At 34.3% G+C, this 16,737-nt stretch overlaps 1 protein-coding gene across 8 annotated transcripts in view; it reads left to right on the top strand.

The window, feature by feature from the left end:
* Positions 1-15,125, top strand: part of LOC108754226 (rap1 GTPase-activating protein 1-like) — a 117,668-nt gene extending 102,543 nt beyond the window's left edge. For all 8 annotated transcript variants that reach the window (XM_018496384.1, XM_018496388.1, XM_018496387.1 and 5 more), the window contains 8 exons: positions 693-1,007; positions 8,391-8,573; positions 10,521-10,759; positions 11,434-11,712; positions 11,881-12,046; positions 12,205-12,513; positions 12,779-13,315; positions 13,403-15,125. In XM_018496384.1, the coding sequence (XP_018351886.1) occupies positions 693-1,007; positions 8,391-8,573; positions 10,521-10,759; positions 11,434-11,712; positions 11,881-12,046; positions 12,205-12,513; positions 12,779-13,315; positions 13,403-13,564 (2,190 nt within the window). In that variant the 3' untranslated portion in view covers positions 13,565-15,125. The remainder of the gene's footprint in view (positions 1-692; positions 1,008-8,390; positions 8,574-10,520; positions 10,760-11,433; positions 11,713-11,880; positions 12,047-12,204; positions 12,514-12,778; positions 13,316-13,402) is intronic.
* Positions 15,126-16,737: the final 1,612 nt, after the last annotated feature.

The following is a 16,737-nucleotide window of genomic DNA, read 5'->3' as shown; positions in this document are numbered from 1 at the left end:
TCTCTCTCTCTCTCTCTCTCTCTCTCTCTCTCTCTCTCTCTCTCTCTACAATGAAGTCACAATATCTTTTTATTAGAATATCACTTTGGCATTACACAAAACTTTTAATGGGACTAATTAACTAGCGTTATTAAATAAACTAGCGTTTATACATTGATTTATTTATCGTACCACTGTCGTACAACATTTCGTTTTTGATAGGGTTGAAAAAAAACCCATGTTTCTTCTTAAAAAAAACTCAACCCAGTGAATATTTTTGTTAGATTTTATTGGAGAATTTTATTGAGGAATTTTATTAGATTTTTTTGGATTTTCTTACAACATTGATTATTTGATATTTTTTCACTTAATATTTAATGACATATTTAAATAAAATTTATTATATTATATTTTCACAAAATATTATTTTTATATTATACAATATTAATGACGAGTTTCAGATATTAAAAAAAAGAAATACTTATGAGACAAAGGAAAAATGATGACACTCTACATGTTACGAATTAGAATCTAATTAATAGATTCTAACTGCATAACTAAGTATAAGAAAATAAAATTACTCAATCTATAATTATATCCTCAATAATGCTTTTTCATTCATTTACATACGTCGATATTTACCTGAATACTTCGCACTGAATAATTAATCAAATTCCGGATGAATTAATGAATGTTTTGCAATTTTGTTGCAGACACCGAGAGATGACAGGACAACGTCGAGTCCCGGTGGTGCGCCTAGCAGTCACACATCAGCGCTATCGCCATCACCAATGGGCGATGCGCCCTTGGGGAGAGCACTAATGGAAGCAGCTCTGCAACAGCAAGCTGTGTCCGGTGTCCAGCCACCCTTAGTCGTCACGCCATCCGGGTATTGGGTCGACGGTACCGATCATCGACATACTCTCGATTCCGCCGGCAAAGCATTACTACCGGCGCAGCCAGCCTGGCAGCCTAGGATAGACCAGGATGACACGGCCAAATGCTACCGCCGTTTCTTTGTCGGCAGAGTGAGTTTCGTTTTCATCAACTTCCTATCTAACATATCTAACATCGCGGGATTTTTTTACGAAGATAAAAGACCTGGGTAACCGAGCCTGTAGAGAGATTTTGGGAAACGCAAAATAACGCTAGGATTGGCAAAAGTTAGTTACAGTTACAGTTTTTTTCCCTTAAAAAGAGTAATTAGTTACCGTCACAAGTTGTCGATTCTGATGAGTATCATGTTACAAATTATGGTTACTTAAAAGATCAAGTGTACTTTTCAGTTACACTTCTGTTAATTTTTTTGTACTGTTTGCATTTTAAATACAAAGATCTTATATGTTTCTAACGTTATTAAATAATTTTACTTATTTCTCGAGATATAACTTCCCAATCCTGTGTATAACATGTACGGAACAGTTCGAAACATCAGCGGGACCTTTGTACCACTTGTATCTCTGTGATCTTCGGTTAAATATAGTATATACGAAAAATATATGATGGTCCAGACAATTTACGCGTGACAGACGCGCGATAAAATTGTGGATGTTTGTCAACATCTGTAGACATCTTTATTTTAAGACGGTGCGTCTCTGCTCTAAGATCTAATAGTTTCAGAAATATCAACGGGTATTCCCACGGATTTTCCTTATATATTTCGTACCTACCGATGGTCCTTTCTTGAACGATTTCCCTAATTTATTCGACTCGTCATTGGGATCAGGACGGACATTATTCCGTCCCTGCAACCATATTCGAGCGCAAGAACCGTGATGAACCATGATCGCTCAACCGACGATATGTACGTAGGTGTGTAAGGAAAGAAGGAGGACGCGTGTACGGAGGAGACTGAAATAACGAGAGGTAGAAAAGGAAGAGTCACGGCGTGGGAGGGAAAAGAGGAGGAGGGAGCACGTAGGAAAAGGAAAAGAGCACTTTGGACGTGGGAGTGGGAACGTTCTCATAGCTTGCACGAAAGTCCGCTGCCTGGAACTAAGAGGGAATCCTTCACTCCTTCTCTTCTGATTCATCCGTTGTTGGTCGTTTTCGCGATCCCTACCCGCGATTTTCTTCTGTCTCTATATTTCTACCCGCTCTGTTTCAACCTTTTCCATCTTTTGGTCCTCTTTATTCCTTTCCGTAGTCAAATCATCATCATGATACGGTTAAAAATTTCCCTCAAAAATATGAGAGAGAGAGAGAGAGAGAGAGAGAGATGCGATTTTTGTATGAAAGAAAAATTCTCGATCAAAAAAGAGTATACGCGAGAAATAAAACCGTTGACGATGGAAATTTGCGATGTAAAATTGCTGCTAAAACTGCATAGAGCAAATGGTCAAATGACAATAGTCGGTATAACGAAATTTCCCATTGAGAGCGAAGTTATCATTATTTATTATCAGTCACCTAGGATAATTTTTATCTTTTATCAACGAGAAACTGAAATTCAGTCAGAGTAGTTTCTTTACTGATAAAAAATCCTGTTTGTTTATTTTACCTTACATTTTGAGAAAATATTGAGTAAACTTATGTACATTTCAAATATTAGTATACATATTAAATAGTTAATAAGAGTGACTTTTACTTAGGATATATAAATTATTCTAGCTAGGTGATTAGGACTATCTCGAAATAATTGTGATCGCGTTGGTGAGAATCATAACATTCTTTAGGTTACTATACTCGTATTATTATTAAACTCTGCAAGTTTTTGTAGAATATATTGCATTATCTACTTGGAAGGTCTGCTAATTAACGAATAGTTAAGTCGTGCGTAGCTCGTAAGAAAAAGAACGCGTTATTTTCCGCTTCCGGCAGCGAGTAAGCAGTTTTTCTAGATAAGACTCGACGGATGAGTTCCCGTTCCGCCTATTGTTACCCGACGGTGCAGCGCCTGTTTTTCTGACTTACAACGTGAAATTCTTCTGACATACAAGATTTTAGTTTTAAATTCTTATAGGCTTTCTACAAGAAGCCATTACCTAAGCTTAAATTCTTAAGCCATAAAAAATTGACCAATCACAGTCGAATGTGAGAAGAATAATCGATAATTATGATTGGTCAATTTCTTAGTCTTGGCTTGAGACTTAAGCAGATTCTACAATGAGTGGTCGGAAATCTTTAAGTCTTAACCTAAATAGGTGACTATGATTTTTCTACAAGCATCTACAAGTTATTAATTGTACAGCGATTCATTTAGCTTGGCTAATGGGAAGAAATAAAGTCGAATTTGGTCAGTTTTAAGAAAATCGATCTTAGCATCCTATTGCACCAACGAAAAAGAGACAGACAGAATTTTAAGACTCGCTTAAAGTCAAAGTAACGTTGGTGCAATCGGACCTTAGTCGTACAAATTGGCTGTTGGCCAACTTCATCGATTCATCGATAAAGACTACCGAGTACCGATTCATTGTAGAATCAGCATTAAGCTTAAATAATAGCTTATTGTATAGAAAGCTATTACCTAATTTTTATTTATTATAGAAATCCATTACTTTTGTGAAATAACACTTTAAGGCTAATATTACATTCATCCATTTTTTGTTGTACGACAGAAAGTAACTTTTCGAGCTTATTGATTGGCTGCAAAAAACAAAGAGATTCTCGGATTTCTCTGTTCTACAGCCAATTAATGCCAACTAACGAAAAATTTGTCGCACGACAAATGTAATATCAGCCTAAAACTATAAAAAAACGTAAGCAATAAGATGTAAGTAGTAAGCCAATGAATATTTTGGATTTGATACCGTTTATTTTTAATGAAAATTCCCATTGAAAATTTCCCGTTATTGCCTTACGTTTTCTACTGTGATTGACCGATGTGCTTATGGCTTCCATAACCGCATTTTCCATAACCGTAACCATAAGACGGAACATAAAGGAGAATTTATATTGATCATAATTTGAAAGAATTGATCAATCACAGCTGAGTATTCCCTTCTCATTCGACTAAGGGAAGAATATTCGACTGTGACTGATCAGTTCTTACAGATACGACGGCATATGGCAGAAGATTACGATCAGTATAAATGCTTCTTAAGAATTAGCCAATTACAGTTAAGAATTGTCCAATTCTGATTAACTAATTCTTACGATACGTCTTACGATTCCTGTTATGGAAAGATGTATGCGGGCCCCTTACTATTTACGTTTTACTGCTTATGTTTTCTTATGTCACAATTCTCATAATAATCCGTGAGAAAACGTTGGCGTAAGTCCAACTCTTTTTGAATTACATAACTTAAATACTGCAAGTATACTGTAAACATGTTATAGTCTCTCCGCGTTGATGCAAGATAATAGAAATTCAGAAAGCTTGCGTTTCAATTTTCAAATTTTGCTGCCCAATCTGCACTAAATATTACGTTGAAAAAAAAAAACTAATGCCTAAATTCTAAGCAGAATTGTAAGGCTCGTAACCTCGTAACATATTCTTGTGAGACCTGTAAAAATTTTTAAGCTTTAACAAATTTAAAAAAATTTTTTTCTTATATCTTTATATAATATTTTTACGATCAGCTTCTTACAAGTCATAAAATTAACAAGAAATCGTAGATATTTGTGAATAATCGTACGTCTTCGATACATATGCATAAAATTAAAATATTAATCATAAGTTCTTACAAATTTTTACGAGAACGTTACGAGTCTTACGATTCTGCTTAGAATTGACTCATGAGAGTCTCACTTCTTTCTTACTATTCTATTCTACTAATCTCGTAAGAAGTTCAGCAGAGAAAGCACACAACACGCAGTCGTATTATATAATATAATAATAATAACTCTAACACAAGCCGGATCCGATTAACCGATCTGTCAAAATTGAATCCTTACGATCTCGACACGTGAAGTCGATTTTTTTTTACGTCGCGTCGTGAAAATAGTACAGCATGAACACGCACCTTCGCCAGTACGCGATACACCGGTATCGCGTGTTTCGTTGTAATGTCGTTTGTTACGCGCGTCAAGAAAAGAGAAGAAGCTGTGGATCGCACACGTGGAAGAGAGAGAGAGAGAGAGAGAGAGAGAGAGAGAGAGAGAGAGAGAGAACCGATTAATTGCGGGAGATAACAACGGTGCGCAAGTAATTCGAACCGTAACAGCGCAAACGGTTATACACCTCGAAGCCGATCATAACGGCTAACGATACCAATCGAGAGGTTGAAGAACAAAGGAGACGGTGAAGTACAGAGTAAGCCCGTTGCTTACAATAGGAGGGCGCGCCGTCTTGGAGTTCGTGTAATGGCAAGTTGGAATATTTTCCTGCCATTTAAGACACAGAGACCACGCTCGAGACCTCTTGATAAAAACTGATGCACGCGAAAATAAAAATATCAAAATATATAGGAAATATATCATCGTTCTCTGAAATTCGCTGCAATTTTTATGAATCATAATTTTAATTTCCGGCTGACCCTCGCAAGACATCATGTCATCATAGGTACATACATAAAAGTGTACTAGGAAGGGATGACATTGTATTAGGTTATTAATATTTTGGAATCATTTAATAATATATTGAGAAAAATATATAGTCAATTTTAATAAATATTTAGTTCAATACTGCCAACTAAACATTTACTTACAGTAAATAAATATTTGTTCAGTAAAAAGAATGATCGTTAAATCAAATTAATTGTTTCTCGTATCAAATAAATATATCTTTATATTTAATAAATATTTAGTTGGCAGTATTCAACTAAATATTTATTAAAATTGACTATATTTTTTCTCAGTGTATAAATTAAATTATTAAAATTTCTAAAAAAAATAATAATAATTGATCAGGGACTATAGATTACTGGATTAAGTGGAAGGGATGATTGTGATCAGTCATAATAATATTTGTGAAATAAGGAGAAGAAAATATTAGGTATAGGTAAAGAATTAAATTTCTCTGTTATGAAAGGTTGAAAGAATGGAAAATACATAAGCTTAAATATGGAAAATTTCGAGAATGAAAACTAAAATTTGGATAAGGATTATAATATTTAAGAGAACAAAAAGTTATTAATTTTATAAACCTTAATTTCAATTTGCAATTAATTTAACAATCAGTTAAATTATAATTTGCAATTAATCTCATCGAAATCCACGCTAGATCAGTCAGCGTACGTAATATTATTATATTTAATAATTTAATAATCACTCCGTCGTGTGCATTATTACAGTAATGCACATAAGTGTATTATTACAATAATGACAATGGTAGTAATAAGCGTACGTACAATATCTCGATGGCATGAACTCCTGTGAACTCTGGGCACGTTGCCCTTTCTAACTCCCTCCACTATTTCCATCTGAAGGTTAGTAAAACACCGGAGGGGAAGGGAATGGTGTGTGCATTTCATCGTACACCACATTCTGCATGCGACCCGACCTTCCATGCGTCTCTCTAAGCCTCTCTCGGCATTTTTGCTCGCATGCAAACGCACCGTCAACGATGATGCACCGTTTTTATTCGCCGTTGTTACCCTGCCGACTATTGTGCAGTAAAACGCTCATTGCTCGCAGCTAACTTAAAAAACCCGAGAAATATAATAATAAGAAAATCCGAGGATTGTTCTTTTCCTCGTATTGAGAAGTCTCGCAAACACGTACGAATTCGTGCGGTTGTTTTCAATTAAATTAAAAATCGGATAATTGAAGTCAACATTTTTTGGTATAATATTGAACAAAAGTTTTTTTTTGTAGCGCTTTTATATCTACATCAAAAAAAAAATTGACAATTATATCACTTGATCGAACAGTTTCAGCTTTAAGCTGCCCTTTTTTGCAATATGATGACTTTTAATGGAATTATGAAAATGAAAGTCATAATGTTCTTTTTATTTAATTCGCGATAATTCAATAATCTTACGAACATTTAAAAAAAAAAACGATTGTAAGGAAAACTTTTAAGCTTTAGAAAGCCGAAAATTTTCGCAACTGCGCGTTTGGTCACGTGACACAAACCTACAAAGTAAGAAGAACGTTTCCCATTTTAAGCAGTTCGTATTTTTCTATACGTAAAAATTATGAAACTGATAGAAACTCAAAAGGCATTTTGATCTTCGAAAAGTAAAGATTTTAATCTTTAAAACCTTTTCTAAATTTAAATTTTGTACATTTTTTTACTTACTATCTGAAATGCGTTTTTTTTATAGTGCATAAAAGGTCTCTTAAGTAATGGATAGATGCTTGGAATATTCTGCGACCATTCGTGCAACTTACTTTTGCGACGAGGATACGTATATGTGTCGAAAAAGGAAAACTAATGTGAATTTATCCTTTTTCACTTCTTTGAACATACGCGCTCGAAATGAGGCTGCGACGAAAAGCTGCTAATCGAACAAACCTGCTAATAAACTCGCTGAAGACCGTTTGCGTAATATATTGTCCTCAATACGGAGCCTCACACGAGGGACCGTGTATAACATACACACGTAGGACAAAATGCACTAACTGCAGTTTGCAAAAGCGTACGGACATGTTGCTGCGTAACACAGTGCGCCTCAGGGTCGCAATCGCTCGCGTATACATACTATTTTACTTACGGCAATTTCGTAACAACTAATTGAATCCGGAACGCGTGAACTACCGTAATTGTTCTAACGCACGCGCATCGCCATGCCGGTTACATCCCGCGGTGTTAACATATCCGTAAGCTAACGTTTTTTTTTTTGTATCCGACGTATATACGCAGAATGTTTCCGGGAAGTATAACGACAAACATAAAATATTATTAAAAGATCTCATAAAATTAAATAACTTTAATTGTTATAAAATGCATGTTCGGTGACACGTTTCCTTAAAGTACTAAACATCGATTTTATTTAAAATGTTGTTGATGGCTGCATAGCAGTAATGATACTGGAGGGCGCCATTTTAAACATTTGTTGTAAAAAAATTCAACGGAATTAAAAAATTTATGATTTTTTTTTTTCAAGGAATTAAGCAACATTTATATTAAAAACCAACGTCTAACGCGTTAAAGAAATATCGCCGAACACGAGTTACTTAACAACGCTTATAACAGTTACTTAAAAAACACTTGACAGTTCAGTTTGATCATCTTTTCAATAAATTTGTCACTACTTTCTGGAAATATTTTTTCTACTATTTTATCTATTTCTTTTTTGTATTTACATTCGAAGACAGACCAGAGTCTCGATGATCTTGATGAATTTCGAGTTTCTCAACAGGCTCTTGCACTGGAGGAAAATTATCGCGGATAAGAGATTAAGTTTTTTTCCCATCCTTGAAATATTGCTCGTGTTATTTATGATTTTCCTAGCTTTTCGATAAATTCTTGAAAAGCGATGTGGTTTACGCGAAGGAACTAGAAACTGTGACTAATTATTATTGCATATCATTAGCCTGTACAATTATGAAACATGTCGTTTTATCGTCTCGATTTTTTTTCGCAGGAACACGTGAATCTCGTGGGAAGGGACAGTGAGAACAGTCCGGTTTTGGTCTCGGTGAAGGCCGAGACGGTCGCCGGACAGGAACACTGGCGAGTGTTGCTGCGACTTCGGGCAGGATCGACACATGACCTGGTTCCAACTACGAATCTCAACTCGAATCCTACACCGAGGAAAATGGTCAAGGTAAAGACATTCACTTCTGCTAATAATTCTTTCCAGTTGGCGTGACATCACGCAATGAAATTTAGATCAAAACGCAAGGAGAAACATCGAAACGCGTTTCTTACGTAAAAAAAAAAACCGCGTGAGAAAGACTCTGAGAAATCCTTACGACAATATTAATTCAGAAATTTCACTGTTGATCACATTGGATAAAGATATAAAATTTTAATTTAAAATATTTATCTGTGCGCATATTTGCGTAATTCGTAAAATAGTTTGATATATTTTGATATCAATCCAGATGAATTCTTTCATCGGGACGCTACGTTTCCATTTTTTTAAACCTGCCACGTGAAAATTGTACTTAGTTTTCTTTGAGCTATTGTGCAATTTATCATGCGTTGTTTACGTATTGGAGATGCCGCTTATATGGCGCACTCGAGGCAGGCATACTCGATTACCTGTGTGTTTGAAGAGATAATAAGAAACGCCTGAGACAACAGTCACGTTGTGTTTACGGAGAACGATATTAATACAAGCAAATTGAACTCACAGACCCAGTTTTTCGAAGTTGTTGTTTTAAGATCAAACAGTTGCTCGCAATCGGATTTCTCGAAAAGCGGGCTCACCGCGTTTGAATTATTAATTGTACTTACAATTAGTTGAATTACGTAATAGCTATGTGATAGCATTTTTTTCTCTTGTTTTACACATTTGCAGAGCAAATGAAATATAAGGCGCCTTTATGGAAACTTTAACTTAACTGCCGCTCTTAATATTTTTATTTATCAATCTTTTAAAAAAGCTACTTTTCAAAATAATTTCTTAAATAATTTTAGAAAGAGCGCAATTTTTTATTTTTATTTTTTATTTCTAGGATATTGTAATTTTTTCTTAGAGCGGAAATATGAAAAATGAAGTTAATAGAACGATTTTTTTCACTTCTCACACGTTTTCGCTTTAGAGAAAATGTTACATGATCAGTATCCTACACTATATTCGTATCTGTATTAAAATAACTTATATATAGCTTTATATGACGTACTGAAAGCTATTAATAGTATTGAGAAATAACTATCCAATTCGATTAATGATTTCAAATTTTATGATACGAAATTTATATGCAGTATACGTTTCAGAAGAAATTAAATTTAACAGTGAGCAGACGCAATTAGTGTTGACAGGATTGATTTTTTAAATTGAATTTACTGTTAATACACGCTATTGCGCAGTGCACAATTTGCACACTTGTTTACGGCGACCGTGCACAAAAAAAAATATGGAAGGTCATAATAAAATAAACAGTCATTAGACAGATTTAAAGATTCTCGAATTTATACAAATCTATATCTTTATCCGAATATATACGAATGTAATCAAATGTATCAAATGAAATAAATAAATAATAATTATTATTATTAGTCGTTTGAGAAAACGTGTTTTTTTTTTTAATCGATCGCGAATATGTAGTAGTAAAATATAAAATATACTTTTGATTTCTTCTTTTTTTTTTTATATCTACATCTTGTACCATTTCTGGCTATAAAACATTTAGGATCATGCAAAACTGCAGAAATATGTATTGACAGAAAATTCAAGCGCTTTCAAAAAATGAATAAAACATTTCATAGAGCAACCGTTTAAAATTCGTTACCTTCGGGCGATGGAAATGCTATATCCGGCCTTGGATCCTATATTCTACTGGTGTATTCCTATGCGCGCAAAAACGCATAAATGCGCCTGAATAATTTAACGTTCATCGTGTGTGCATGCTTTATCTTTCTCGGCTGTTACGTGCGCGATCGTATGGCAGGAAGCGAGAGAAAGAGAGAGGAAAACCAAGGAAAGGAGAAAGATAAGGAGGCACGCTAGTGTGATAAAACACAGGAAAGACCTTGCCTCGCTTTTTCGTAATCGTACGTCGATTGCGTGTTCTCGCGCCTTATCATCAAAAATATTTTTTTACAGGCGATCAATGAGTCTCTAAACGTGAGTCCCCTGATGCCGGTCATGTGCCCCGGCGCCGGTACCTTGATAGCACGATACGACGAGCACGCCTTGGTCTCCAGGTTTAAATTTGGTGTTCTTCATCAGCGAGCCGGTCAACTCACCGAGGAACAACTCTTCGGCAATCGGCAGATCACCCCGGCCTTTCAGGAGTTTCTTGATTTGCTTGGTCAGAAAATCGATCTCAAGGATCACAAGGGGTAAGGTTTTCTTAATCCTTTGCTGTATGTCTTATATACATTACACTTGTCTTTTTGCGATCCTATCAGCGATACTTTTTGTTAAAAAATAATAAAACATTTCTTGATATTAAATCCGTTATTTTGAATTTTCAAATGTTTACTGCAGATTTGAAATTAAAAATCCAAAAAAAACCCTTATAAAATTTGAATTGTGTATGAAGCATAATAAAGTGTTTTTTTAACATATTGGATTTGTATCATTTTAACTTTTTAAATTTCGACTTCAGATTTGTAATCAGCGATCTCTACAATCTCCATGTATTAAAAATCAGCAAAATATGTTTAAATATTTTAAAAAGTTCGTGCCTTAGAGATTAAAGAATTAAGAGAATATTATTTACTTTCAAAGAGAGAGAGCTTATGTTAAAATTCTTTTTAATATATGGTTTATATAATGCATGTATCTATTGATACATTTTTGCATAAATTTTAATAAAAAATAATTTCATAAATTAGGTATATAAAATTAAAAAATTATCAAAAACTGATTAGTAGAAAATTGTAATATGCCCCTCTCTCTCTCTCTCTCTCTCTCTCTCTCTCTCTCTCTCTCTCTCTCTCTCTTCTATTCTTAATTAATATTTACTTTATTTTACTTTTTATATTATTTTCTAATTGACTGCGTATTATAGTTATCGCGGTGGGTTGGATACTAGACACGGCCAGACTGGCGATTCGGCGGTATACGAGGTGTTTCGGGGTCGGGAAGTATTGTTCCATGTGGCCTCATTATTGCCATATAGTCCAGGCGATTCGCAACAGTTACAGCGCAAACGACACATCGGCAATGATATCGTTGCCATCATATTTCAAGAGGAACCGACGCCCTTCAGCCCGGACATGATCGCCAGTCACTTCTTGCACGCCTTCATCGTCGTGCAAGTCATCGACCCCTGCACTCCTAATACAAGGTATATTCTTAGATTCTTAGTTACTTTCCGTTTATACGCTGTTTGCTCCGCGAAGCTAAAATCTAGCAGAATTCATTATTTATTTTAGTATCTCTCGTCGTTATTGCGAAAACTATCGCTGTTGGTTAACACGAGAAACAACGAATAACAGAGGCATTAAATTTTAAGGTACAAAGTCAGTGTGACAGCGCGTGATGATGTTCCCTGGTTCGGACCAACTCTACCAACTCCAGCAGTTTTTCTCAGAGGTGTCGAATTTAAAGAATTCCTGCTCACGAAACTCGTAAACGCCGAGAACGCCGCTTATAAAGCCGAGAAATTTTCCAAATTGGAGGTAAATCTCTTTGTCTTAACGCTCCTTTCTTTTTTCATCGTATTGCAAAAATGTGAAAACTCGAATGTCCACGTAATAGATATTCAATAGATATTACTATGACAATTTTTGAAAAATATTACGAAAAAAGACAATTAAATAATTGTACGATTTTTCAGCTACGGACTAGATCGGCCTTGTTAGAATCTCTAACGGAAGAACTGCAAACCAAAACTGCAGAATTTCTTGGTGGTCCACTTGGCCTAGGAAGTTCCGGCTTAAGCGTTTGTCCAGTAAGTCCAACGACGAACGATGTATCCACTTCAGGAAGTAGTGGCAGTGGCTCGCGATTCATCGACACGGTTCGGAAAGCATTGATCTCCCGTGTGAGGAACGCATCAACGGAAAGCGTGCCGCAGCAGTTAGCTAAGAAAGGTCAACAGACAGAATCCAGTCCTCCAAGTAATCGACAGTCGACTGTTACGAAGGTAAGTGAATAGATAAAAGTATTTGTTACATTGTATATAACGTAATAAATACTCTTGTCATTTCTGATATATACAATGTATAGAATAAAGTTTTCTTTTAGTAACTGATTTTGATTACGTTAAAAAAATAATCATGCAAAACGATAAAAATACATATGTATATAGAATACAAACTATAGATATAAACTAAACTATAAAATTTTTAATTGTAAATTATAAATTAAAATTAGATTAAATAAATTGGTATCTGCAACAACTATTCAAGGTGAGCGGAAGCAAGCGTTCGGTGGAACCGTCCAGTCCCCTCGGCTCGCCGGATCTGACTTTGAGAAGAGACTCGGAGCGCGGTAGTCTTGGTAGCCAAGACAGCAGCCTATCCAACACCGACAATCAGGACAGTAGTCTAGTGACGTTGCAACAAGACGAATATGATCGTAGGGAATCGCAAGGCGCGAGTGTCATCTGCCTCAACGATACTTCTGTCATCGACAAATCCCCGGCACCGACATCGACAATGGTGCAACAACTAACACACGAGAATCTGCGCACGCAGGAGAAAACAACAACGGAGGTGACGCAGCGAGTGATCTCAGAGAGCGATGACAGTTCGCTCAACAGCGAACTCGAACTCGATCAGGCCGTATATCCCGATAGTGACACGGGTCTCGAATCTATGAGTTCCGCGGAGACTCACGATACCACAAGATGTATCAGTAAAGATGGGATCGCGGAAAACGAAAACTTAAGGATGGAGGTCACTAGGCTCAAGTGCGATAAATTGGATTTGCTGCGGCAAAATGTGGTAAGTAAGAAATAAATCAAATTAAAATTGTTTTGTTCTGAAATTCCAAACACTTGCGATCATAAAGGAATGCAATCTATTTTTTAGACATGTCAACGTGAGTTGAAACGACGTCGAGAAAAGGAATTACAACTAGAATCCGATTTGGCGACGGCGTCTAAGGAGATCCTACGATTACGTGCAATGCTGAAGGAATGTTCCACGAGCATTCCGCTAGATAACAACAACCAGCAAACGTCCACCGTGTGAAATTTACGAGCACAACGTGTAGTCTTAGGCGCGATCGATAGTTATTCTCACGAGATATTAGATAATATGGCCTTTACGGTCGAATGCAATTACATGTGTAGATCTGGAAAATTGTCTTTGAAAATGCGCGCAATAATTTTTTTTGTCTTTGTTAGAAAATCTGTCGAATTTCACATGGCTTTTGCACGCACGCTATTTTTTTTCGTTACATTTCTTTTTCGTTACACTTTTGCATACAGTCTGATATTGAGATTACTGAAATGACATGCGAAATACCAATAGATGTTTAAAGGACATGATAGAAACCTAAAGTAAAATGTTAAGACGTCTTTCAAACGCTTAATGAGTACTCAATACTTAAAACTGTGTATCTTCACCAGGAATCATTCATCACTTCCAAAGGTTTATCGTTAGCGCTCCATAAGAGTATATAGAGCATATATTTGCAATTTAGATGCTTTATTACGAGAATTAATCGTTCAAAGTGAATTTTCTTTCTATAGACAGAGATCGGTACAAGTTCTATAAGTCATACACGAGATAGTAAGATTAACACAAATCCTGAAACTGTGTATAGTGACCAAAGTGTCCTCGAGATACTTGTAGTATAGATTCAAGATTGTTAGTTCTTGTTTGACTTATAAAACACGTGTAATATTTATATCTATTAATTTATTAGTAGATTTAAGTTGACCATTCGTAGTCAATATACATATGTGGATATAAAAAGAATCAGTAGGAATATCTGTAGTATTAGCTATCTTAAGAGACGGATTGAGCACTCAACATTGAGAAGAAAATTATCACAATGCGTTGCAATAGGAGCGCGTTATATCTATTTATCGCTAACAACATCCTAATAACTTCCGTTTATTCTTCCACAGCGTAGATTATTCACAATTGGACAGAACTTTTTTCCATAATTAGATACTATTTAAGATAGTCGATAGACATTTTGTCAACGCGATTGTAGGAGAAAATAATATGTCATTAGCAGTATTCGTTAGATACATTTATTCGGCATAACACTTATCCGTTTATTAGTTTTTTAGTACTTAGATACCAGAGAATAGTTTTAGAAGATACTTGAGGTTAAATTATATCCGCACCATCCTCTCTCCCGTGCTAGTTTTAGTGAGAAACTGATTTCAAGCGTTTTTTTTTTTTTTTTAATCAATCGCGCACAGCACCAAATTATTTAAGTATATGCATCACATGTTTTCACAAAATATTATTATTTTTGTCGCACGTGCAAACAAACGATGCGTTATCGTTTACCATTTATCATCTATAATTAAGCATTTTGTATTCCTTTTTAGTTGATGAATGTCGATTTTTCTGTTGTCTTGTACGGCTAGTATTAATACGACTCTTACCATTATTATTATCAACTTTACTATTATTAATATTTTTATTAACATAAATTACGTTGTACTTTGTATAATGTTTGTAAATAATCGTTAATATAGGACAGACACTTGAAGGCGTTAAGCAAACTGGCACAAAGAGGAGGAACAACAACGTTCACTCACATATAATACCAAAGTTTAATGTAGTAAAATTCACAGTTTTTCTTTTTTTTATTTCCCTCGTTTTCCTTATTTTCCCGTTTTCCATTATTTTTAGAGATTGAAAGGAAACTACAAATTTTGTTTCGTCAAATATTTTTATCCGGAAAAAATAGAACCATCGTTTTTACTTTGATAAAACATCACATTTATCACTGCCTCTGCGATGTCGCCTCGAATTACTCTTTTGAGAATACGTAAAGTTTACTGCTTATATAACATGATTGATTGTACTAACAACACTTCATATACTACTAAAAAGAACGTTCGAGAGAAAGAAAAAAGAAAGAAAGAAAGATACTGTCGCTGTAATACCGATAATTTAATTGTTTCTTTCTTGAATGAAAATAAAAATACCAAAATTTAAAAAATGAAAAATATAATTTAAGATACTAAAGTCACAATATTTCAAATGAATTTATGTTATAATAAAATAGTATTTTCTCTTGTGGCACTAGAAGACTGGATAGAAATAATATATTCTGAATCTATACTGTTTTTATGCTTTCATGTTATTTATAAATTAATTGGAACGGCGACTAATACTCATGTAGCATTATTTAAGTAAGCTTTTGTATATGTCATTGTACAAAGATTCAAAGGCCTGTGGACATTTTTCAGTAACGAGATATATTATTCTAAAAAAGGAAAAATATACGAATTATATGTATCATATATGAATATGTTAAAATTATTCCGCAAAGAGGAAAAATATACTAGTTCTAAATACGTTAAATTGAAAATAATGTATAAAATTGAAATCTCGTTTAAATTCTAAAATATTGACGGATTGTTTTTCATTAATCGTTGATGTTGTATAGATTCGCGATAGAATCGATTAAAATATTCATAATTCAATTAGACTTGCAAGAAATAATCCAAAATAAACGACCGACAAACTAAAGAATACTGGAAAGATCGACGCGTCTATTGAGTCTAAATTGGCATACATATTATTAAAAAAGTGACAGACATTTTGATAGTGGAACATGTGAGTTGAAATATTTTCGGAAACATCTTATAAACTTGTATCTACTGTTAGATATCTATAGAGAATTTATATTATGACTATTTAATACTCGTGAAGAATTTAAATGAGCCTTCTTACTTTTACCAATGTACATATATAACGAAAATTGCGTTTAATTACGGAAATCGTTGTTTCGACATTTCCGAAAACTAAGTTTTACTACTGTCTAGTGTGATTTCTATGCTGGCCTTGTAGAAAGTCAAAGAAAAATTATATTATAGAAAAAATATTCATTATTATATTACCAAAAACGAGAAAACGGATTGAAAGAAAAGAGGGAGAGATTGAAAATATTATTGTCAGATACATAAATATATTTTGTATCTAATATTAATCATCCCATTTTTACACACAATTAACTCAAATACTTCATTGCTCTCAGAAGAATATACACATACATTATGTTTAATTTAAGTATATACACTCAATAATTTTAAAAATAATGGAGTTATATAAAAAACTTTTTTGAATAAAAATTATTTTGTTTAAGAAGATCTTTATAATGATTTGGACAAAATTTATAAATCATTTTTCTTAATAATAATTTTATTTTTTTAATAGAATAATATATCTAT

This window comes from Trachymyrmex septentrionalis, unplaced genomic scaffold, assembly GCF_001594115.1.
Source record: "Trachymyrmex septentrionalis isolate Tsep2-gDNA-1 unplaced genomic scaffold, Tsep1.0 scaffold78, whole genome shotgun sequence".
Classification (NCBI taxonomy): Eukaryota; Metazoa; Arthropoda; class Insecta; order Hymenoptera; family Formicidae; genus Trachymyrmex; species Trachymyrmex septentrionalis.
Note: the sequence above shows the minus strand (reverse complement) of the source record. Positions and strands in the feature narration are given on the sequence as shown.